The sequence below is a fragment of the Mesitornis unicolor genome, unplaced genomic scaffold, assembly GCF_000695765.1.
Source record: "Mesitornis unicolor isolate BGI_N332 unplaced genomic scaffold, ASM69576v1 scaffold16477, whole genome shotgun sequence".
NCBI lineage: Eukaryota > Metazoa > Chordata > Aves > Mesitornithiformes > Mesitornithidae > Mesitornis > Mesitornis unicolor.
In genome coordinates, this window is record NW_010198570.1 from 32,475 (window position 1) to 57,628 (window position 25,154).

Below are 25,154 nucleotides of genomic sequence, written 5' to 3' on the forward strand. Positions count from 1 at the left end.
AATTCCATGGCAGGGGTGGGTGGGAGGGAATCTCCACCTTGAGGAATTTTAGGGATGTTGATTTATTTTGTATTAACCTCAATCTTCATGGGCTGTCTGTGCGCTGGGAACATGTGCCAGGAAATTCCTGCTGCTGTCTCCAAGAACCAGGTGGTTCAGGTGGACATTGGAAGTTGCTTGACTGCATGGTGTTCTAGGGATCATGATACACTGTGATAGCCTGGTAAAGTGTCTTTGCAGGTGTTTCCCAGTGGCAAGGTCTGTCCTGCCTGGTGAGAACTGGGAGGGGAGGGGGCACATTAGGAGCTGAGGCAGACAAAGATGATACTGAATTATCTTTTGCAGTTTGACCTATGTATTCTCTTCTGCCATCACAGAGTATCATATGTATACAAAATCTGTATACATCTCTGTGTGTCTGTGTATATAGCAACTGTGTACTTGTGTATATAGGTACGTATACATATGTAAATTATTTTTGGAGGGTTCTTGGTATGGAAAAGAACTGTAAGAAAACACTTCTCTATGGCATTTTAGATTTTTTGATTAACTGAACTAGGAGAAAACTTAACACTTCCCTGTGACATTTTAGATCAACTGCTGTTGGGCAGAAGAGTTTAAGAGCTATTTTTTTTTTCCTGAAAAAATGCTGTCCTGAGAGGATTTAAATGGTACATTAGATGATAAGGGAAATAAAGAACACTGTGTATTACAGTAAAATGGATATTAGTGGAATAAGGTGGATACTTCATCCCTTTTGTACTTTGCCCTCCAATTTAGGGTTAATTGGAGTTCTGAGAAACAAATTACTGAACTTGCTTCTGGTTTAGCCTGAGGTCATCTGAGGACCTGAAGGGTGCGTTCTCACTGCTGGTGCTCCCAAGGACTCACCAGTGGCCTTTGTCACATGGGCTGTGACCCAGTCGGTTATTTCAAGCACTTTAAATCCTGTAAGGCTCTGTTAAATGGGATCTATGTAAGTCTGCAAGGCCTAGCTGCAACTTAAGTTTTCTTTACATAATCAAGGCATTTGCTGCTGATAACACTTACTGTTTGTGAAGGAAGAAGACTGGGACAGATGTGCTTGAAATGGTCTCCGAGAGCTGTTTGTGTATCATTGTAGCCTAAATGTTAAGAAAAGACTTGTTTATAGTTGAAGACATCTGATATTCTGTTACAAGTTGTTCCAGCATCAAATTGTCTGAACTAGGCAAAACATCATGCGATAATGATTCTTGTGTTGCAGAATTATTCCATTTCTGTAATGCAGATAAAATGAGTTTTCATAACTTAAACTATTAGAAGAATATGTTTTAGTCAAAATAAATTTAAAGTAAGCACTCTTAAGATGTGCAAGGCCATCATTCAAGAGACCATTTTGAAAGACTCACACTTAAATTGGAAAATGAAAATCCACTTTGTGCCCTTTTAATTGTCAGATGGGTGAAGAAGGAATTTGTTTGTAATAGTGCTTTTGGACTGTAGTCCAAAAAGATCCTGCAATAGGCGAGTGGTGAACAAGAAAGAAACTTTCTTTAGGTGGGAAACGTCCTGGTATGATTGGTTGATAGTTAAGTAGTGGTATTTATTAAGTAGCAGTTCTCTTGGATTTGTCATTTTCTGATCTTACTGCCCTGTGGCATTACTATACTAGAAAAACTGTTGTACTGAACAGGTGGGAATCAGTAGTGTTAGAGGTGCACAGCAAGGTGTTGGAACCATGATTTATTTTAAGGCTAGGTTCACCTTAGCTGTTTCATGGGAATACTTCTGCTGGTTGTTGGAAGAGTGGTCTGTAGTTGTTTTACCAAATATCTGGGCTGCAAAGTTTGGCTATGGAGGGTGAGAACTGTGTGGCTCTGCCTACACAACCGACTCAGTACTCCAATCTGATGAGATCCAAGGCTGATGACATCTGGAAACACTGCTCGTGGTGGCTGTTCCTGACCCGATGATCTTGGCGCTATAACTAGCTCTCTGCTGCGTTTGATTTTTGTTCCTTTTGACCTCATCCAGTTAATACTTCTCACTGAATGTTACCATTTAGGTCCTAAAGGTTAAAACAAAATTCGATTTTACAGGATGCCATTTTTCCAATCAGTGTTTCAGCACTTCTGAATTTTCATTTGTGGAATTGTTGTTTCTTTGAAATAGAAGGAGCTGAATAATTCAGCAGCCGTATGGTTCGCACATGTCAAGATGATACAACAGGAAGGGATGATCGATCCAAGTCTTTTTTCCTGTGCTGCAGGACAAAGCGCTGCTTCCTTCTCTTTCATAACTCCATGCCGAGTTCCTCCTTGTTCTGGCTGAATGCTTCTTTTCAAGAGATGGTATTTTTAAAGGGTAAATGTTATTTGAGAGAGAGGCTGTCTACTCTAGTAAGATATTTACCTTTTTATTTCTTTCTTTCAACTCTGCTTAAAAACCAAAAATCTGCCACTTTCTGTATATGCACAAGGAAAATGTTTTTGAGTTGCTGTGCAAAACTGTTCAAATAGAATTTAAATAGGCTCCAACAAATGCATTCTGTGTATCCTTTCAGTAAAGACAAACAAATAAAACTAAAAGGAAACAAATGGCGACTCAGTTCAGTTCTGTTTGCTTGAATAGGAGAAGGAACAATAATAAATTCTCAGAGTATAATGCAGATTTCAAGAAAGGTCATATGAAAGAAAAATGTGTTTTCAGGGCAGCATAAGTGCTTGCTTACTCAAACAAGTCCATTCTTGAGATGGCAAAAACTCAACAAATGCTCTTGTGTGACTTTAAAATACATTTTTCCTTTCTCGCGTACACTCAGAACACTTACAGTGTATTTGGTGGTAGCCTAGTAGTATTAGGTTGAAATAGTAGAATTGGTAGTAGCAGTTAGGTTTTTTGTTGGGTTTTTTTAATGCGTAAAGGCAACTGAGCAGATGTTCAGAGCAGTATGGAATATTCCTTCTTCCCCATCCCGCCATCCCTTTCACACCAAGCCATCTGGAGGGGGCTGTGTGCAGGACGAGCAGCCATGGCACTAAGAACGAGATTAAGGCATCAGCATCTTTTGTTGATACGTGAAACTGGGCACTGCGCGTTCAGCAGAAAGCACCAATGTCAGTTGTCCTCTTTGCGTGTGGTTACGTTATCCACCTGGATGTGGAGAAGACAGAAGAGAAAATGTGATTTATATAGAACAATTAATACACTTAATGGTGCTCAGTCTGGACTTGGACCCATGCAGGCACAAATCAACTTTTTTCCTATTCAGCATGCTACATTGATATGACTAAGCCACCTTTTAGCCTTAAGCATGGTGTCAGGTAATATTGTTCTGCTAAACCCAATTTAAATTGACTTGTTTGGGTTCAATAACAGCTTCTTTATATGTTTTTCTTGAATTTTTCAGTCCCTGCTCTTAAAGTACTTCATTTTTTTTCCCCGTTTGTCTGTGGGCTTTTTTTTTTGTTCTTGTTTTGGTTTGTTGGGGATTTTTTTTTTGTTTTTCCAGCAATAAGTATACCATGTGTAGATACCTTCCAGTTTAATCAGTTTGATTTCTTTAGTAGCATCTAGCCGTATTTCCTTCAAAGGAAAGTGTATTGGCTTAATGAACAAAAATTTGGTTAGAGGAAGGACAGTTTATGATCTAGAAATGAGAGACTCAAGTCATGTGTGAAGGTGTCCTGGATCATCTCTAGTCTGATACCAGGATGAGTAGAAAAGAGTGGGTGGATCCACTGCTGGCAGAGTGATGAGATTTAGTACAGCAAGCCATTGTATTGCGCGGTCTGTGAACCTCTATTAGATTTCAGGTAAGCAAATCTGTTCTTAAATTGATATCTTAGTAACACTAAGTGTACTAAGGAAGATTAAAATGTGTTAGTGAAGGAGAAATCTTACTTAAAAGCTTAACAAATAGCTTCAGTGACTGCAGTGTTTTTCTTCCATTGTTTTGTGTGTCTTTCAATGAAAATGTTTTTAAGAGCGGGAATCTGACATTAGATTCAAGAATACTACTTGAGCATGAGATGCTTCAAGCCCGAATCTACTGCTACAGCAGTACAGTAAGCTATCGTAAGTGAGAAGGTGAGTCAGAAGGTGACATAACCAAGCAAATATCTCAGCTTTCAGAGGAGAGCTATAAGAACGAGAAAAAGAGGTTAAAACTAGCAGAAGGATATTCACAGACTTTCTGGGAGAAGTTTATCCTGTGAAGAAATGGTGTGATGAAATTAAGTAAATGATTAGTGGTTTGTTTGGTTTTGTTTTTAAGGTATTTTAACATGACAAATATAGTATGTATGTGTTTTCTTGTATTTTTATAAAATCATAAAGCAGCTTTAGAAAGTATAAAGATTAAAATGACAGGGGTGGGAAAAAAACCAAACAAACTAATTTACTGGCAAAGCTTTTTGCATATTGGGCAATGTGACAAGGCTGTGAATAAAAAATGAAAAATCCATTAATTTGGACAATGTGAAAATATAATACAGGAAAAAAATGATATTCCGTAGATATGTTTTAGTTGGGCCTGAAAAGAAATACAATTGTATACCTGGAAAAGGAGAAAAAACAATGCAGTAACGTCAGTTACGCTACTGATTGTATGCTTGTTTCATTAGCAAAGAGCAAGCGATATCTTTATTTCTTCCTTTAACAACAGTGAAGCCATTTAATTGGATAAGATGTATATGGCCCTTCATTTCGGAGCAGAAAATGAAACTTGGTCATAATCTGTCTCTACTTCATAACGACATGATTTTTATTTCTTTGGAAACTGCTAGGGAAAATGTTATGATAGAGGAAAAAAGTTAGTGTTAGATTGTAGGTTTGAAATATTTAATTTCTGGGAAGAACAAAATTAAAACAACTTTTTTAGAGCAGTCCTCAGTCGTACTCATCAAGGCGTGCTCACTAAGCAGGGAACTGTAGTCACAAATGCTCAAAAGGAAGTTGGTGAGACCTTTGACACTGTCACAGCAAAGCACATGCACAGGGACCTTCTTGATCCACAGCCAACAGGTAATGCAGAAGTGGGGTTATAGAGCACGGGCAAATGAAACCATCCAGCAAGCTTTAGAGGAAACAAGGCAGATTTCTGACTTGTCTTCAGAGTTGCTGATAATATTTTGAAACCTCTTTCATACTACAGTCTACTTCCGTAGAAAGAACAGCTACTTAATTTCAGGTTAAATATTCTCAGGACCTTTTTTTCCATGCATTGGTGAATGTCATCTTGTGTATCCTTGCTTAGAGTTAACGTTAGCATGAACTAAATTTATTAAGGTAATTGTAATGGTAGATGTTCAGTTCTGTGGATTTCCATTTGCTTTTATTTCTCCAAGCTTTTTAATTAGAGCAAATTTCTGAATTAATACTTTCACCTTTTAATGGTCCGGTAAGTTTTTTGTGTTAGCAGAAGTAACTACCAACTCATGATTTTTGTTATGCTGCTTATGGGGTTTTTGGATATGCAGAGGGTTGGCTAGGGAAACGCAGGTCCATTAAAAATATTTATGTTGTAAATATCCTCTCCCCGGTTGTCCTTTCTCTTGTCATTGCTTAATGTCTTGATTTCCTTCATAATATCACTGGACCATGAAATCTGGCCTGAAGAGCTCAGCACAGACGAAAGCCCAGCCAAATAAAATAAAAAAATGAAAACAACCCTCTAAGTTGGTGAACCTTCAGAAATAGCTCATTGCAACACACATTAAAATAAGAGGTCTATTAAAGAAACAAAATTGCTTTAGGGATTTCTGTGCCCATTTAATCATTGCTTAGGTTGGTATGGCATGAGAGGAAAGTCTTAAGTGGTGGTCTGATGCTAAGAAGAAAAAACCCATTTTCATTCCAGCCTTGACTGTTGTGCCTTTCAGGTAGATCAGGAAGAAGGTCTGTGGAAAAGACATTGGTAGAGTATTAAATTTTAGCTATTCTTTTGAGACAGGCATTTTCTAGTCGTTTTGCTTTACATATATTGTCTTGTTGAAAGATGTGCTTTGCTCTTGATTTTTATTTGTCCTTAAGAAACAGAATTCTATTAGACATTGAGCGTACTTATAAAAAATGCCTTCCCTTGCTTCAGCAAACTCAATATCAAAATAGAGTTTCATTAAAAATTAGAGAAAACATGAAAAAAGTATATTATCTAATAAAATTAATTCAGTTTGTCCCCTAAATTGCAGTATCTCTAATAGAAGTAAAGTACTTGGTACTTGAAGTGTAATTGTGTTGTTTAGTTAAACTTGTTCAGTAAACCTGGCTGAAAGAGGATTTGCCTAATTGATAGAAGTAGAATATCCAGAAGATGCTATAAGAATAACTTGAATACCTAGAAGATGTTATAGAAATTAGTTGCATAGTCTTGTTTAGATGCTTTTTGATAACTATTGAATTATTGTGGAACATTAGGGCAGTGTTATACAGTCACAGAAAGCAAAATAATTTATATTATTTTGCAGTATACAAAATGTTGTTTCAAACTATGGTTAGAATGAAGTTCTAAAAAAAACAACTTTATAAAGTGCAGAAGAATGGCATTAAATGGAGCAGGAACTTAAAATAATGATTCTCAGTTTATCTGCTCCTTGCAGTGTGTCTGTTTTTAAGTGGTCATTACTGATAAAGAAGTCAATGATGTCCACAAATGATATGTAGGAAAGGTTCCCAAACATTGGATTCCCAGTCATCATCATTTAAGACAAAATAAAAACCCAGAAGGGATGAGAATAAAGGGGTGTGTGTTCCTTCCCTTGAGTTAAGAGTGTACTATCCACATAGCCCCTGCTTTGTGTTCTGTAGTGAGAGATGAGGGACCTTTGGAGAACGGGAAAATCTGTAATAATGGTGACCCCATGGAAAAAAATTGGCGATGGAGAACATCTGCAACAGTAGGGTTTGATGTCTTTCATCTTCCTACTTTCTCTTCTCTTCCTATTTAGCACATACAGAAATTTTGAAGGTGGGGTGATTGCAGACTATTTAGAATTAAAAACTTGAATAGGAAAATGGGCAATATTACCAAATTGGGTGCCATTGAGAGATGGAAATTTATTGTGTTGAGTGTTAGGATGTTAGGAGTGTTAAGTATGGGAAAACTTAACTGTCTATGAACATTTGCAATGTTGAAATACCCTAGGCATAGAGGCAGTGTGATTAGGAGGTAATGTGATTGTGAGGCTACAGGTGAGTAAACTAATAGTATTTATCTGGATTTGATGAGGTGAAATACAGTTCTAGATTCAGACACCTAAATTTAGGTGGGTGCATGGCAGAGCTTACATGAGAGGTATTTGAGCTCACCGTATCGTTGTATCTGTCAGTAGATGTTCTCAGTAATCTAGGTGGTCTCTAGGCTTCTGCTTAGCTCGCAAGAGGGACACGGACTCTGAGCTCATAGATATGGAGTCATACAAACTTGGATTCCATTCGCAATTAAGTATCTCCTCTGGTACATCACTTCTGACAAGCTGCATATTCAATCCTTCTCTTGTTTTGGTTGGTTTTAATTCCTCCATTGAAGGAGAACTATGGTAGTTTCTCTTCTTATAGAGGTCTGTGAGATTCATCAATGGACAGCTCTAAAGCTCTCTGAAAATAATAGAATATATTCAGGGAGAATTTAGGATGGATGTATGGAAGTTCTTTTTCATAGTAAAAATGTTCATCTTTCTTATTTTACTAGAGGATATAAGAAGAAACCTCTTTAAGAGTTTAAAAAAGGGATTGCACAATGTCTTTGTGCAAATGTAATAAGCATACATTCACAAGTACAGAGGCTGTATAATGAATTGGCACTCGTTCTGTGGTATTAATAAATATATAAAACTTAAAATATTAAAGAACCGTGAAATTCAGCTACATATTTTTAGTGCTACAGTAAATTACACTGCCTTTTTGGGGATGTGAAAGGGCAAAAGCCAGGTTTAGGGAACAGCTGTTGCTTTGAGTTTTTGCCAGTGGCTCAAATACTTGAAAACACAGCGTGTCTTCTGTAATAGCTGTGCTCCGCTGCTGTTTGGAAAGACTGTACATTGTGTTTGTCATCTTTCATGTTTGTTACTGTACGATTGCTTTCTACTTGATTTTTAATTTTTTTGAAATCTGACTTGCCAAGGCAATGTCAAACTTCTTACATGCGGTTTACCAGCTGTTGTCCAGTGGAAGGTGGTCTGAGCTGGCCTGGAGCTGTACTCCCACAGCCACAGGGAAAGCGTAGAAAGAAAAGCCAAAATGCTTTCATTATCTTTTTCTGTATCCTGCTTGCCTCTGCAGCAATAACTACTGGGATAAGTGCCTTTCAATTTTAAAACAAAATGCAGTTATGCAAGTTGTTCTGAGGGGACAAAAAAGAAGAAGAAAAAGGGAGGTGAGAATACTGAGGGAGCATGGCAATGTGAATTTTTAATGGACTGATCTAAGCTAATTCAAGATTCTGACGTCCCGTCTTTTCAGAACGTGTGTGGAAATCCAGTTAGGTTAGCAATGCTGTGGCTGATGTGCGTAGGGTTTGGAGAGCAGTGTCCATTTGTGCTCCAGAGTTCAGTCCAGCCAGATGTTGTGTCCGATCCATGTCCAATGAGGCACGCGTGGATTTAGTGAGATATTCAATGACATGTCACGCTCTTAGTTTTCTTCCTTCTCCTTTGACTCCTCCTCCCATTTTCTTGTTCTGATGATAATGTCTCATCCATTTACATATATATGTATATCTGCAGTATAGCGTCTTTCTAGATACTTCCTGTCTTGTGCCAGATGCAGCTGGTGGTTTAAAGCCAGCTGTGCTGGGTGTAGGTAGTTTAGTGTAGGGAGCAGAATTGGACCTGTTTATCCTGGCTGTATGGCATACTTAGGGTAAAATAAGTAAGAAAATGATCAACTGTGATTGGTCCCATCTTCTGAACTGATACATTTTCTGAAAATAATAACTTCTTTGCCTTATGTTTTCCATTTATTTGAGGATAGGAGCAAAGAGAAGTTGTTACTTAACCTCTGTGTTGTAAAACTAAGTATAATTTCCCAAGTGCCAATGTGTTTAGTACAGTGACAGAGCAGCACAGTGAGTACCTTGTCTAGTGATAAGCTGGGGCTGAAATGTGGCTCAAAAGAGATGGAAGACGAATGTGGCTGGGGGTGGAACTGCCCTTGTCAGCTCTTCTTTTCTCCTGCACCTGGTAACATACTGTCCCCCAGCCTGGTTGTGCTCGACGAAGCCCCTGTAGTTCAGAGGCTTATTTTGTCTTGATTTCTCATTTGACTTCCTGTTACACATATTTTGAAAATATTTTAGCCTCACTTCTCATGAATTTTCTTTAAGAAAGATTCAGTTCATCTAACTGAGTCGTCTTTGGTGAAGAAAAGGGTGGTAGTGCTTTAGTGGCAAGGACACATAGAAATGAGAGCTTTTTTAGTTACTAATGGGCCAGTAGCTGAATAGGTGTGTGTTTGATTCAGATAGCTGAAGGTTTTAAATTAGAAGAAACTTAGAATTGCAATTGCAGCCCTTTTTTTTTCCTGTTTTCACCCTCTGATCAGGAGCAGTTAATGCATTGCTTAATCTGTTGCATATATTTACTCATCAGTGTTCAGTTTACCTTTTGGAATTAAACTTCAGACTGAAATGAGGTGGATACATAATTTAAATCATGCATTCACAAATCAAACTTGCTTTTTCCCCCTGCACCCTCAGCACTGCTGTGTGTTTTATGCTGCTCTTTAAAGAAATGGGATGTCTTAAGTTGGTCACTCTCTCCCCTGGTACCTCTTGAATGCATTGGACCATTTCATGAAGAATTGATGAGAAAATGAAAAACTCAAACTGCAGTTGTATGTTTTCTTCGAATTAGCTTTTGTAGGTGAGGAAGAACGTAATGTGGAGACAGGACTTAAATTGGTGCTCCTGATGAAAGGCATTTTGATTATACTCAGTGAGGTAGGTGTTTCAAGAGGTAGCAGGCAATTAGCTGGGCAGTGTGTAGTCAGCTTCTGACAGCCCCAGTGCTTTGCCTGGGGAGATAGGGAGAAGTTGGTGAAACTGCAAAAGGTAAGAGGGGGGCAGCTCCGAGAATACCAGACACAAATCCATGGGTAACCAGGCTTTATCTGCTGGGCTTCTGGTCTTTCATGTAAGAATTTAAGATAGGTTAAAAAAAGTTCATAAAACTGATTGTGCTGAATGTTAATTAATACTTTAAAATACATCTGTAGGCAAATATAAAAACATAGAACAGAAACAAGAAGCTTTTTAGTCTAATATAAAATAAAAATTGTTTTTCTCTTACCTCTGATGTATTGTTTAAAGCTTAGCAAAGTCAACTGGCCTTCTGACATATTTAAATAAACTGTCTCATATTAATGAAGATATAAAATGTAATTAAAGACTACTGCTTAGAAGTCGTGAGCCTATTTCTTGGCCTATCTGAATTTGCTTTACAGTTAAATAATTTACTTTCTGTTAATTACTTAAAAGTTGTTAATTTTTTAGACGTGTTCTTCAGAAGAAAATAATTTAAACCTTCTGGGGAAGAAGTCATTGCAAAAATTACTATGCAACATTTGAACTGCAAAAAGGTCTTTGTAATTTACTAATGTGATTTTAATTAGAGAAATTCAAAGGCTACTTTATATTGCTTTTAGAGCAATAAAAAAGGGGTTTTCTGTTAAGTCTCTTCCAGATGAACTTATGCCCTTGGTAACACTGTAACTTCTCATTCCAGGAAGTTTTGGTGCCACATGATTTTTAAACAGAATAGTATTCATAAGCAGTGCATTGAATTGTCAGTGTTGAAAAAAGCTAATCACATTGACTTATAATTGTATTAATGACATTTTAAAGAACACTGCTTAAGAACTTTTTATATGATATGCTCTCATTTCCCTTTTGGGGGAGTTCTGTCCCACTTTGACATCCTTGCTCTCCAGGCTGCTCCCTGCAGAACAGTACTTTCTATGCCATTGTGTCCTTTTGTGATGCTTTAAGATCTCTTTTTGTATTTGTCTCTTCTGTTCTTCCAAGAAAACCAGTTCTGACAGCCTTGGTTTTTTCAGATTGTCTTCCTGTACCTGGCATGCTCCCAAAAGCTGTTCAATACCTGCTCTTAACCTCATTCAGGCTGTCATTCAGCATCATCTGTGGAAAACAACTTCACCCTCACATTGCAGCTTCTTTCCTTATTCTCACCCAGGCTATTTCTGTGAGCCCTTGCCCTCAGCTGTCAGATGAGTTTATCATTTCCACTGAAAACCTGTGGAAGCAGAGGTAGTGTCTGACATAGTTGGGGGGCTGTAACGCACAAAGTGTCCGCTGGTGGCCGGCTTGCCAAGGCAGCAAGCCAGCCTGCTCCAGACACTGATCTTTCCTGCCGCTCCTGGGGAGACTGCCAGTTTTTTAGAAATGCAAATGTGCACTAAATTCCAGTGACTGTGGTAGTGGAGCACAGGTCTGTGTAGACACTAAATGTCACAGTTTGTCTGAACGTGGTGTACGTTATCTACATGAACCGTATCCTCTGCTTATCAGCAGTGCTCTTGTCATGTTCTGACTTGAGTATGCGACTGCAGTGGAATTGTACAGTATCTTATGGCAGAAAGGCTGAAGCAAGTGCTTTAAAAGAAGAAAAGTGAAGTATATTCTGTAGAAAAAAAACCAAAAACAAACAACCTAAAAAAACCCTGAATGTGTGCTACTGAGATTCATGACTCTTCCTTTCATTGTTGTAACTATAATACATATTTTTCTGTATATTCCAGGTTGTGAGCCATGCCTTTGGTGAAAAGGAACATTGAACCGCGGCATCTCTGCCGAGGAGCTCTGCCAGAGGGGATTACCAGTGAACTGGAATGTGTAACGAATAGTACCCTTGCTGCTATCATACGCCAGCTAAGCAGCTTAAGTAAGTATTTGTAAGAATTTTTCTAAGATAAGAGAAATTGGTGTAAGAAACAAGACTAGCACTCAAGTTCTTCTTGGCTTTCAGTAGTACAAAATGAAGCCAGCAAACTCTTCGGCCTTGTGGCGTCAAACGACACATTTGATCGAAATTTTGGTTTGTCTTAATGTGCTAATATTTCTTAAGCCTCTTTTTGTATATGTGTGAGATCAATTCATATGAATGAAATCAAGCGCATACATCAAAAGAATGGCATTCACTGAACAAAATTGCGTCAGCTCCATATAGAGTAGCCCACACAGTACACGTGTCAGTTGACACCACAACTAGCAATTTCAGAAGCGTGTCTGGAGTGCTTGCAAGAATAATAATGTATCTTAAATGAATGAGAAAAGAGATTTCTTCAGAGAGTATTCAACAATCAGCAGCTGTTGTTTGTGCTGATAATGCTGGCCCTAGTAAAGAAATTACTGCTTTATCAGTTTCTTCATTTTGTAAATGGAAATGGTTTAAGAATGTAAGAAATTCTGGAGTTTAGGCTATGGGTCCCACTAAGTTGATTGTCCAGTTCTTGGTGTTAGGAAATAGCCTATGCTTAGGGAAGGGTACAAGAAACACAGCATGTTCCCCTTTCAAGTAGTCAGTGATTTAGGGGTTTTCTGAGCTGGAGGTCCATCTTAATCATCCTATGCAATGCGCATTTGTAAACCCATCGTCTGTGGGATTGCTTAGATGTATTCAAATAGGGATTGCACTTTTTTCTTGCCCAATGACCTCTGACAATGTCCTACAATAGAAATCAATCTTTTTCTTTCTTCTGATTCCTTCTGGTCCTTGAGTTATGAAAAATACTGAAAGGTAATTTCATCTCTTATTTCTGTAGTCATCTCTGATTTTATTAAATCTTTGTGTTCTCCTAGCGATATCTTTTCCAGGTTGGAGTGTCCTGATCTGTTAGCACTCTTTTTGGATAGAAACCACTTTGTGTTTCTGATCATTGTTATTTCTGCTTTGACTGTGTAAGTTAGAGTTTGTTGGGGTCTTTTTAAGGTAGAGCGTTGAGGACTTTTGTATCAAAATGGACTTTTTCTGTTTTTCATTAGTTCCCTAAGAATTTATAAAATTTTGATTGCTGCTAAACTCTGCATTGTCATTTTCAGAGAAGTTTCCAGGTGATTCTCTGATCTTGAGTAGTAGGTGCTGATTTATTGTTTAATGTAGTTTATAATTGACTTGTGTTTTTATTGTCATTGAGTTTCATTTACCATTTTATCATTTACCAGTTTATCAGTTGCTCAGTACTGACATTCCTAAGTTTCAGAAAATTGAGAAGAATGGCTAATGTTTCCTAATAACATTCAAGGGTATCTGGTAAGACCTCATTTTGGTATCATATAATGATTGGCAAAGTGTGGATAATACACTTTTCACTTGTCTGACCTGCTAGGAATGTCTGGCTTTCATTTCTCCAGATTTGTTCTTGGGGCTAGTCCGCCTGCTACATTGCGTATTCAAATCCTCTTATGGCTGTTGCTGAGGAGCTGGCTACTTACACAATCCACATCCTGCAATTTTTCCTTAGCAGATTTCTCAGGTCATCAGAAGTCTCTGTAGACATCCCTAAAGTACTTTATTAGTGTTAAGTTAAAGATCTATGTAAGTACATGTTGTGTCCTTTGTTTTAACAGATGAATATGTGGTACTTAACGAGTGAAGCCTACCACCAGGCTTGTCCTCAGCCTAAAATCTGTTATGTTTGCAGAGGGTTTTTTCTGCAGACAGCATTTGTTTTGCCTATGATTCAAGCCAACTGGGAGCAAGGACATGATAACAGAAAAACGCTGTACTGGAGCTGGCATAGTGTGTCCTGCTGACAGCATCAGAGCTTGCTGGTGTTCCCACAGCTTGAAGCACAGGGAGAGCAAGTACAGGTCTGTCTTGCAGTCATGCTGTTTTTTAACGTTCCACTGTTGAGGTCAGGGTGGATTTTAAAAACTGGCAGATCTGTGCTGTTGCATACAAATTTGGCTGGCTTCTGCCTCTGCTCTTTTCAGGAGACATCAACAAGTTCCTATCCAAAGGGAATGTGCTCTCAGTGGAGCCCTTTTCTATTATGTCTTCAGATTGGGGGTTTGTTTGCAGCCAGCTGGCTTAGAGCACAGGCAGAGTGAGCAGTGTTCTGGATGAAACTGCACTTTTATAGAAGGCAAAAGCTTGACTAAGGGGATTCACCTCCACTTGGGAGGAGAGAGTCTATGGGGGGAGGACTGGGAGCACTTGCAGCTGGTACCTGTAAGTGCCACAATGCTTTACGTGGTAAATACAGTCATGGAGCAACGGCTTTGCAGAAAGCTTCCGCAAAACGCTCCCTTACTTCTGGCAGTGAAGTTTGATTTGATGACAGCAGCACTTAAGCCAGTGAAAAAAAGCTGTTCTCTGCTACATGATCACTGTAGTTTTGTTCCTGAGTTTTTTTGTATGTGTATATATGGGGAAGAAATTATAAATTCCATCTGATTTTTTGTGAAGATGAAATATCAAAAAATGTGTATGTACCCCTTTGAGCTTTTCTTAACAAGTTCAGTCTGTACATTAACATACTCATTTGTGTTTCAGGTTGCATTACCACTTCTTAACTTGTGAGTCTTTAAATATTTTGTATTTTTATATCTTTGGCTTCTCCATTCACTCAGATATTGTGTGTCAGGCTGAAATCTTATTTCTACATGGGTATAAACCGTCTGTACACGGGTACAGAGCTACTTTCTTTGACCCACGTGCAAGTGATACCAAACATTTTTTGCTGTACAACATAAAATGAAGGAAGTGTGACTAGTGGTGACTTGAAAGACTTTTTCTTTCACACAGAGAGCAGTGTCCACTACTTTGCCTCCTACTGTTTTCTTGGGTAGATTGGCTCAGAGTTTCACTTCCTTGAATGCAGGCCTGAGTACACTGCCTCCAACTCTGTGTGATTCTGCTCTTTACCACTGCTAAATCAGATTGAATTGGAAAGTTAGCTTATTTGACATTGGCTCTCGTGCTGGAGATACTGTGGGGAGGCAGATAAGAATCGAGACTGGTCAGTAACAGCCTACCAATTTTGCTTATTTTAAACTAAAAAAGGGAAGGGGCAGGGAGAAGCATGATTCTATTCTAATTCTCCCAGTTATAAATGGGTGTGTGGAATCGCTGTTCTCTGCTCCATGTTCTGATAAAATGGTCATGTCCAGGGCGAATTCCAACTTACAAATCACCAGTTAGTTCTGTGGGATGCTCCAGTCCGTACCTAGGACCCTGAGGGGAGCACCGGTGCAGTGCTGGCTCCCTTTGGCGCAGCCCTAGTGGCATCTTTCTTCTGGTGTCTTTTTAGAGCTGACACCTGAATGATGCCAGGTGATGTCATTGTTTGCCTTCTCTCTTTGATAACGCGTGCTCATGGTCTGACAAAGTGTAGCCCTTTTAACGTACCGTAAACCTTCCCATTAACCTGAACATGTTCTTCCATGTACTTGTGCTGTGGAACAAGGAACACAAAGGAAAATTGTACTTTTTAGGCTCAAATGTGTGAAAGGAAACTAGCCAAAGTAATAAACACTGCTGAGTTTCTGTCTTCAGACAAGACAGCATCACTGTTGGGTTCCTCTTCTGTTGCAGGGCTGAGTGTTTTGATTGCTGACAAAAGATACCTTTGGGACAACATATTCAATATGGTAATGCACACCTTTGTTGTGCAGTGTGTGTAAATCAATTGTAATTAATTCAGGTGGTGTCTACTCTCTGCTAGAGGTGTTATAAAAGCTGATGTGGCAAGATGTCGTTTCATGTAATTACTGTAGAACTTGGATAGAGGTATTACAATTTCAATTATTTGTGAACTGCTGATCTCCAGAATGTCTTGCAATGCTTGGGAATTTATTTTGCAAGCAATCGAGTACACAGCTTTATGAAGATGACCTGTGGAAATGCTAGAAAGAGGCACTTCTGTTAAGTGACATTGAAACCTATAGAGTGGGGATTTGGTGAGGCAGCATCATGAGTAAATTTCGCCTCAACTGCTTGTGTAGTTGGAGGGAGCCTTAGAAGTAAAGACTGCATAATCCCTTTATGGTTTTTTAAAATGAATATTTAGGTCTTTTATATGTTGGGAGGAACCTCATGGTTTTTAAGTTACTCTCTTATGGTATCAAAATCTGCTCTTAAGTTGAAAGATAAATACTTGTGACTTTAGATGATAGTTTTGGGTTTTTTTTCCTGCTTGTTTCTGTGTTAAAAATCTAGTTAAAAAGTTGGCAATATAGAAAACACTAGAGAAGTATTACTTGATTTCTTAAACTTACAGAATCACATTAATCAGAATACTGTATTCCAATATTGCTTTACCATGTCACTGTTCTTCCTGACAGGAGATTGACAACCTGTCTTTCACTTGTTTTAGAGTTATGAGTGCTTAAAAGAAATGAAAACAGAATTCAATATTAAAAGAAATATGTGCTCACAAATCAACTCTATGACTTACCTTGCTTCCTGAAAGGTAACTGACAGGCACCCCTCTGCTTGACTTCTGGGAGTGATGTGTTTAGTCCTAGAATGTGGCAGTCCTCCCTCAGCAGGCTGGGCTCAACATGTTAACATAAACTAGCATCCATTAAAATAACTCGTATTTTGAGCTGTGAATACTGGTGGCTGAAGAATGTAATACCTGCTTCATTTATCTGAAAAGTAGAAAAGCTTATTTGTTCTATAGCTTGGAATAACCTCTTCATTTGCAGGAGCTAAATCAAGTGGGAATTATAATTGAATCTTGAGTAGCTGCTGTGGAGCACTCGGAGAACACTTCCAGTGTGAAGATGGCTGAACACTGGCATGGGTTGCCTGGAGGAGTTGTGGAGGCCTCCATCCTTGGGAGTATTCAAAACCCAACTGGACGCAGTCCTGGGCAGCCTGCTCTGCCTCACTGTGCTTTGAGCAGAGAGTTGGACTGGGTGACTTTCAGCCTCATCTGTTGCCATTGTGTGACTTCTGTTTTGGAGAGGGAGGGGGTTAGGCACAGGTAGGCAGCACACCTTGTCTATCCACCTTCCACATACATTCGAAGCAGAGCTTGGATACACCAAAATATCTAGCATTTTGGGTTAGTTATTGGCTTATCTTACGTTTAGTGAAGAAATTCTTGGTAAAGTCCTCCATTCCAAAGCAAGGCAATATTTTTTTTTCATTTGTAATTCATAAACAGTGCTTTCAGATATTGTGGTGGTGGTGGTGGTGGTGGTGTTCTCTTCCCCCCAAATAAATGATCTAAGAAAGGAGCAGATGCTGTTGGCTTCCCAAGTGTGGCTATTGTTTACTTTGAATTATGGTCTCCAGATGTTCACAGGATGGGATCTTGACTGAAATTTTTTTACACCTATACTTTTCTTTGTAAAATTTTGAGGTTGGTTGTAGGACCCAACTTAAAATGTCAACAGTTGCTGTTCTTTTGGAAATTACTGTCATTTAGGTGGTTAAAACATATTCCATATTGTTCCAACTATTAGACAAAGCTTCACTTTCCCCTTCTCCCTGATTTCTACTCTTCAGACTCATCTTGATACAGGTTATAAAAAGATGAGTTTAATTCAGAAGTAGGATTTGAAAATTTACTTTTGTTTAGAAAGCATGGTTAAATGCAGGACAGGATTTTGCTTTTTGCATGGAGAACAGATGGAAGTGGGTGCCTTGAGGGTTTTGGCTGCAGAGATTATGAAGGGGGAGATCCAGCAGTATCTGGGTAGGAGGGACTGAGGCACAAGCAGGTGGAGTACTGTCAGTTGGGTGAGCAGGAACAATGAATTTGGGTGGAATCTGAAATTTGTAGGGGAAGTTCTGGGGCAGGAGAAGTGCTAAATTGGGGATGTTGAACCAGAGGGGTTGAGAGGTTTGGACTGGGGCTGAAGGAGAGTCAAAGTGTGGGTGAGGATGCCTAGTGCTTTGGGAGGGGGGAGGTCTAGAAGAAGAATGGTCAGGCAAAAGGATCAGTGGACCAAGAGGGGTTGGGTTTATCATGTGGCACTCCTGTGCTCATACTTTTAATTACATCTAATGACTACAGGTTGCAAGGTTTTAGATTTCAAAACTTATTTCAGGAACTTTTATGGACAGCAGTAACTTTGGGCCTTTATTTTTGTCACCGAGGGTGATTTTAATGAGTTGTGTGTCAGTTGGCAGTAGTTCAGCTACATAAGGATTAAAATTTGAAAGTGTCTCTGTTCTTTAAGTAGAATACTGACGAGGATGTCCAGGAGAACAGACTTGAGGCAGCATCTTTGGTATCTTTTGAGATTTTTGTACAAAAATGTTGCTCAAATGTTGCTGAATAACAAAATAATATTATTATATAATTATAAAAAACCAACAAAATTATAAAAAAGGATTATAACTGTGCTGTTTTAATCCTACAGCTACTGTGTTTTATTAAAACTTCATGATATTGAAGCCATTTGACTTGTGTTTTTAAGCCTTTAGCAAAGGGGTTTTCCTGTCTGTTTTTCTACACAGGCAAACATGCTGAAGACATATTTGGCGAGTTGTTTAATGAGGCCAACAGCTTCTACATCAGAGCAAATTCCCTTCAAGACAGAATTGATCGCCTTGCTGTCAAAGTTACCCAGCTGGATTCAACGGTAGAAGAGGGTAGGTAATTGCATGAAAGAATTGAGCCAGAAGTGATGTTGACAAGACCACAATATTTAATTACACAACAGTGTCTGTCTTTTCAAAGTAATCTTGAACCGATGTTTCATCTTGTTTTCTCAGTAAGGCAAGCTGGGAAAAATCGTGTTAGCAGAGCAAGAAAAAATGTTCTGGAGTCATAAACTGTCTTCATTTTTGACTCAGTGTTACTTCAAGAAGGCCCTGTAGTAATGGAGCCATTAAGCTGCCTTTTTCACAGGGAAAACACTTAGTTTGTGTGTGTGATAGATGAGAAGTGAATAAATCTAGACCTGACTGGAAATAAGTCAGAATATTGGAAAAAGTTCGAGACAGTAGATCTGTTAGTTTATTTCAGGGTAGGGTAGTCACGAACTATAATGGTAACGTCTGTTCTGCAGTCATCTAAGGTCTTATGATACTCTTTACCTAAATGAGGCACTGTGTGTTTGCATCAACTAGGTGAGACTCTAGGGAGTTCTAGGGACTAGAAACACCATTTCCTTTAAGATGCTGTTACATCTCACTTGCTTATGTGTTTGGTCATTCACTTCATAAATACACAGTACAAACAAAGGATTTAAGTAACTTCATTACCTTACTTACTTGAAAGCACTTATTTGGGTAAGTAAAACATGTTTCTTTGTTTAGCTTTAAAAGCTGTAATGTGCATGTTTGCTTACATGTACAGTTATATGTCTGAGCCAGCCGCTGCATGTACTCCCTGTTTAGATAATTTCTGACATTTGTAAGAAGGTTTTACATTTTACTATCAGGACAGTGGTGTAATATTTACTCAGTGGTAGTTGATACTACTTGTGATATATTTAATAGTACTATTTATAAGTTTTTTAATATTATATTTAATATTTATATATGTACATCTTATATATTAAATATGACTATTAATGCCAATATTAAATGTTACTATTGATATTTAATAGTATAATATTTAGTCTTCCATTTTTAGGCTGCTGCTGTCTGGAAATTATTGTGTGTCTGACTTTTTTTTTCTGATTTCGGAGCATGTTAATTGGTAGAGTGCCACAGTTGATAGTTGCACCTTCCTTTTGCTGTCCCTAGAGGTCAAGAGCTATGTGAGAACATAAACTAAGCTATTGTGGGGTCACTATTCAGCTTAGTTTTTGAGGCATACTCTGGTGGTAATATGAGCAAGCTAGATGATATTCATACACTGTACTTGCTCCGTGCCGAGATGGATGATGTCAGTCTTCTTGACTTTTCAAATCCAACATTTTTGGAAACACAATCCTTATCAGAGGTTGTTTTTGCTTTTGCTTCCTATTTTTAAATGTTTCATTTGTATTATGCAATACCTCCTGACTGGCTTCCAGAGTTTGGAGAGTAATTAGAAGCAGCCTATTGGAAGGGGAAACTAGTGTATGGGCTGAGAATTTAATCAGTGTTTATTTTAAATTGATAGCAGGTATTGCTCTTGCATTGCTAATTGTCTTTTTACATTAATAAGCTGTGCAGACAATTATTTGACAATAAAAAGTATTTCTATAAGTACATGAGCAACAGAAAGAGAGGAGGAGAATCTCCATCCTTTATTGGATGCAGGAGAAAACGTAGTGGCAAAGAATGAGGAAAAGGCTGAGGTACTTAATGCTTTCTGTATTTTCCTGAAAATCTTGTAAATAGCTAGTATAAAACAGACTTTGTTTCAGATCTGTAATAAATGTATTTTTGCTTCTAACAGTATCATTACAGGATATCAACATGAAAAAAGCATTCAAGAGCTCAACAATTCAAGATCAGCAGGTAGTTTCAAAGAACAGCATTCCTAACCCGGTCGCTGATATTTATAATCAGAGTGACAAACCACCACCTCTGAATATTCTTTCACCTTATAGGTATGGAAATATTCATTGTTTAATATTCTTGTACTTTGCCCTTTATCTTCTAGATGTATGTAGAGAATAATTACAGCAGACGGGAAACTACTGGTTATTGAGATTTGTTTTTTGAGGGACTTCCCTGTTCATGGAAACAAAAATTGCTATTACCACACTTAAAATCATACGTTGTACCTGAAAAAAATCATCATATTTTGCCATATGATCATATGGCTTAAGTGCTATATGGCAGCATAGGATCAGAGAACAAGAGCCATTGATCTTGTAACAAGCAAAAAGAGAATTAATAGTATACTAAACTGCTTTCTTTGGTTCACTTATCCAGAAAGCTGGATTTGTTGCTTTAGCCTTCCCACGATTCTCCCTCTTGCCCCCAGCATATACACATGTACACACACACACACACACACACACACACAATCTGTACCATTTCTTGTCCTGGTTACTTACTGATGAGTAAAAGAGCAGCAAGTGGGACTTTCTTGCATGTTTTCTTTTGGTGTTTCCTTCAAGTTTATTGTTGTTCATGAAATTAGTGTAATTTATCTGTCTGAAGAGTTGTGGACAACATGTTTTCACTGCATCCTTCAACTTTTGAGAAATACTACATTGTGAGTTATGTCTGTAAAGCAGGCATTCAATCTGCAGTAAATTATCTGAATTTCTTTAGGAATGACATAGCAAAGCATTAGCAGTGTGTTTTATTTTTAAGAGCTTTTACTTGGAAGGCAAAATTATTTGATTTATAGCTGAAAGACACGGGTTTTTTTTCTGCTGCTGCAGACAGTAGTTTGATTTTTTTTTTTTTAATAGACATCCAGTTAGCAAGAGTTGTTATCGATCAGCTGTTCTGCACAGCTACATCCTAATACGTATCTGGATGACAGTGTTTATTGTTATACTCGTTTTATTAGGGATACTTTAGTGAAATTTGCTTAAATTATATTTCTTGGTCAGTCCTTTACATCTGCTGAATTTAAATTATTTGTATTTGCCTTGGAAAAGCTTAAACAAACTTCATTTTGTAGTCTGATGAAAGCTAGAGTAGGGGAAAAGTGGCCCTATTAGGATAGATGTTTGTAGTAAGGAGATCTAGCACCCAAAAAGAAAGGAGTTTATGACTTTATGAGCAGACAGTATACAAGACCTGCTCTCTGTACCCTGTTCCAGCAGTTGCAAGGTTTTTGTGTGCTGGATCTCCATTGCTCTTGATCTTACTGGTAGAAGTTAGTATTCAGCTGCCATCAACATTTACCCAGGAAGAAATTAGGACCCATAGCCAAAAGGACACCGGTTTAGCAAGTTAGCCTGGGATCACCATCATATGCCGTTTGGACCATCCTAGCTACCCTGTCATGTTGATTCCCCCTACATCCTCTTCCTTTCCAGGAATTTAGGATATTCGAAGATTCCCAATTACCAGGTCATGGAGTCAAATTAGAATTTGATAGCATAGACTTTTTTTATTGGTGTGACGACTTAGTCTGGGTGACCCTGGCTCCTGCTGCCAATTGGAGCTGGCTGGCCCAGGTCAGCTCTGTCTGAAATGCTCTTAGAATAATCTGGCAGGATTCAGTCTTTCAGTTGCCACCCCTTTCCTAGCCCTTTCCCTAGTTAGAAAAGTCCCAGTGAGAGCAGCGACTGTCTTGTGCTTCCTGTCGTAAGGTTAAAGGTGCTCAGACCTACTTTGTTTCTAAACTCAGATCTTAAGACCCATTTGGATTGAGCCAAATGCTCTTTTTCCAGTTCTTTTGAGACAGTTGAGTTCCACTTACTCTGCTCTGTCCCCTACGCATCCTGTCTTGGCACTAAGCTTTATGCAGCACCAGTGCATTTCCCTCCAGTGAGCCGTCTGGTGCTTGTCTCCTGCTGAGCTCTGATGAAGCATAGCCTGGGAGCATGGCTCCCAAAAACCTGTGGATTCCACCCCTTTTCCCCTGTAGTTCTTGGCATGAATCGAGTCAGTTGTGAGCTGTAACTGCCAAGAGTGGCCTTTAGTGCACTTGGCACACTGTCATCCTGTAATGCAAAACAGTGAAACTTGGATGATCGTCAAAGGTGAGTTTTGTTGGTTTTAAAGATACTAATTTATATCTTCTTGGCTTTTCTTCTACTTTATTTCCAGGGATGATAAGAAAGATGGATTGAAGTTCTATACTGATCCTTCCTATTTTTTTGATCTTTGGAAAGAGAAAATGTTGCAAGATACTGAAGATAAGAGAAAAGAAAAGAGGAGACAGAAGGTAAAAGCAGAAACATAATAGCAAATGAATGTATTACAATTTTGTGTACTGTTGTCCACGCATAAAAATTTCTAGGTCTATACCTCTTTATATGTGACTGTAGATTCAGTTGGTTCAGTTTTTATAGTTCATACTGTCTATTTTAAGAAGTTGGCAAATTGAATTTTAGGAGTACTGTAGTTATCTTCCAAGATAGTTGCTTTAATCCTTTGCCAGTATCTGCTTATTAGTACTCGGCAAAATGGCCCTGTTGTGCTTCAGGAAAAGACACTGATTTAGGATGGAGGCAGGAAAGGAGTTTGAATTACTGTTTCCTTTTTTTTTTTTAGTACAGCAACATCAACTCCTGTAGCACAGAATGAGCTTTTTTCAGAAATAAATATTTTGTTGGGTTTTTTAATTCCTGGATAGTAACTCTTCACTTTTCTACACCTATTACAAGTTAGTAAGATGATAAATTATTCTGTGGTTCAGCAACAAGAGTAGATTAATTTTAGGAGTAATATTCCTTTGTTTCCTTTACGTTTTAAACAAACAAAAAAAGGCTTTTTGATAGAAAAGTGTCTTCAGTCCTTCTGGAATATCTTCAGCAGTTCAATCAGAGATGTGTATTCTGATGCAATCAAGATTTTCTTAATGGATTTCTGTTTTGAATGAAGAAAGTAGTTGCTACTTCTGCAGCTTCTTTGCTGTCTTTTTTTTATCAAATCTGAGAACTTTAGGTGTTTTTGAAGATAATTCTGAAATAAAAGTGAAGAGGGAAAGTTTGAAGCAATCACTGCCTATCTTATCTGTCAAAAGGTGCCCTTTTAGATAGGTTCAGTGAGAGATAAGGGACAAAAATTAAGAGGAATCCAAACGATGCACAGACTGCTGAGAGGAAATAGAAGGAAGCTACTTAGTTTTCAGTACACATATGCATGTATCATATATACTAGCATACCTGTGTGTGTGTGTGTATATATATAAACAGGTATAATAATATATCAGAATATATATACACATAATGTCTAGCACGTGATTATACGTGGTAATATATATTTGTGTATATACATCATGTGTATAATATGTGTGGATATACATATGCTAATCTATATGGTACGGTACCTGCTTAGAATTCAAGTTGTAGGGCATGACTGGGAAGCTTTATGACTCTGTTATTATTTTTTGTTGTTGTTTGGTTGGTTTTTTTCACTATGTTAATTCCTTGTTCCTGTTGCTAGACAAAACTTCCTGTCTACAGCATTTTGGATCAAAACATGAAGACATGGTTTAACTAAAACGTTTTGTGAATTCATGTTTTTAAATGTATTAGAAGAAATAAATTAGGTCTTCCTGTTAAAAGTATGTCAAAAATGTTTTATACTTTGACAGGTGTCTCAGTATTGTAATGTTAAATAGAGTTGAAAAAGCTGAGTAAACATTTTCAGTAGAAGTTACTGTCTAATACAAAGTATTGGAAAATACTCACTTGGTTATTTGTATAATTGTATACAAATGCATATGTAAAATTATAATCCCACTATAGTCTCGGTATGATAAATCACAGAGCTGATTAAAAGACTGGAAATAATTAAAGCAGCTTTCGTTCTCTAGCTTAGTTGGGTTTTAAAATTTCATTCAGAAATTCTTTATGAAAAAATATATAGGGATAATTGCACCCTTTGGGTTTCTTCCTCCCACCTTTTTCCCTTCAGATTTAGATCTTTTCACTAGAGAGACTCTCAACTGCTAAATTTTTCATTCTGATTTAATATTAAAAAGGAAAAAATGAAAAAATACAAAAGCTTTAAAAAAAAGTTGTACATTTTTGGTGGATTTTAATTGTATTACTGCAGTCTACAAACCAGATGTGAAATATATTTGAGTCCAGCCATGTAGGACTATGGCCATACATCACAGAAATCCTCCTTGATAAGTTCTACCTGAAGTGCTATTTGACTTGATTAAATATGTAACAAGACCAACTAAGAAGAAAGCAGCATAGATTTGAGTTTGCATGGAAAGGTGTAACTTTGTGACAGGGAAAATATCAGGTTTTTATCTTTGGAAGAGCTGGTGTGCAAATGAGCTTTTTATCATCTGGAATCCTCAGAGCAGGAGGGTTTGGGGAGAGGGCTTGCAGGCACCACTGGTTCCAGAGGTTGCTTGACATTGGCGTTTTCTTTTGTTCCTGTGCTTATGATTCATTCCTTATGACCAGGAATTAATCCAGAGCATCTATAACAACTTGGTGGCTGAAGTTGTATTTTGAATCATCTAAGTGAGAATTCCTTAAGTAATTTGTACTCTGCAGAAGCACAAAATGCAAAAGTTGGCAAGAAGCTGTGCAGGTGAAGTAGATGTGTGTTGTTCAGAAAAATATAAACTAGACAGCCAAATGCAGTCCTCCTCAGCTGACCAAATACAGCTGGTTTTTAGCTGCAATTTTTCGGGTGGTCAGTGAGGCCTGAGAATACTCCTTG

At 38.0% G+C, this 25,154-nt stretch overlaps 1 protein-coding gene across 1 annotated transcript in view; it reads left to right on the top strand.

Annotated features, from left to right (window-relative positions):
• The window catches only part of LOC104544341 (wiskott-Aldrich syndrome protein family member 3), a 31,864-nt gene extending 9,157 nt beyond the window's left edge, over positions 1-22,707 (top strand). The window contains exons 2-5 of the mRNA XM_010189186.1: positions 11,737-11,879; positions 18,414-18,548; positions 20,290-20,443; positions 22,572-22,707. Coding sequence (XP_010187488.1) covers positions 11,747-11,879; positions 18,414-18,548; positions 20,290-20,443; positions 22,572-22,707 — 558 coding nt within the window. The 5' untranslated portion in view covers positions 11,737-11,746. The remainder of the gene's footprint in view (positions 1-11,736; positions 11,880-18,413; positions 18,549-20,289; positions 20,444-22,571) is intronic.
• The last annotated feature ends 2,447 nt before the right edge of the window (positions 22,708-25,154 follow it).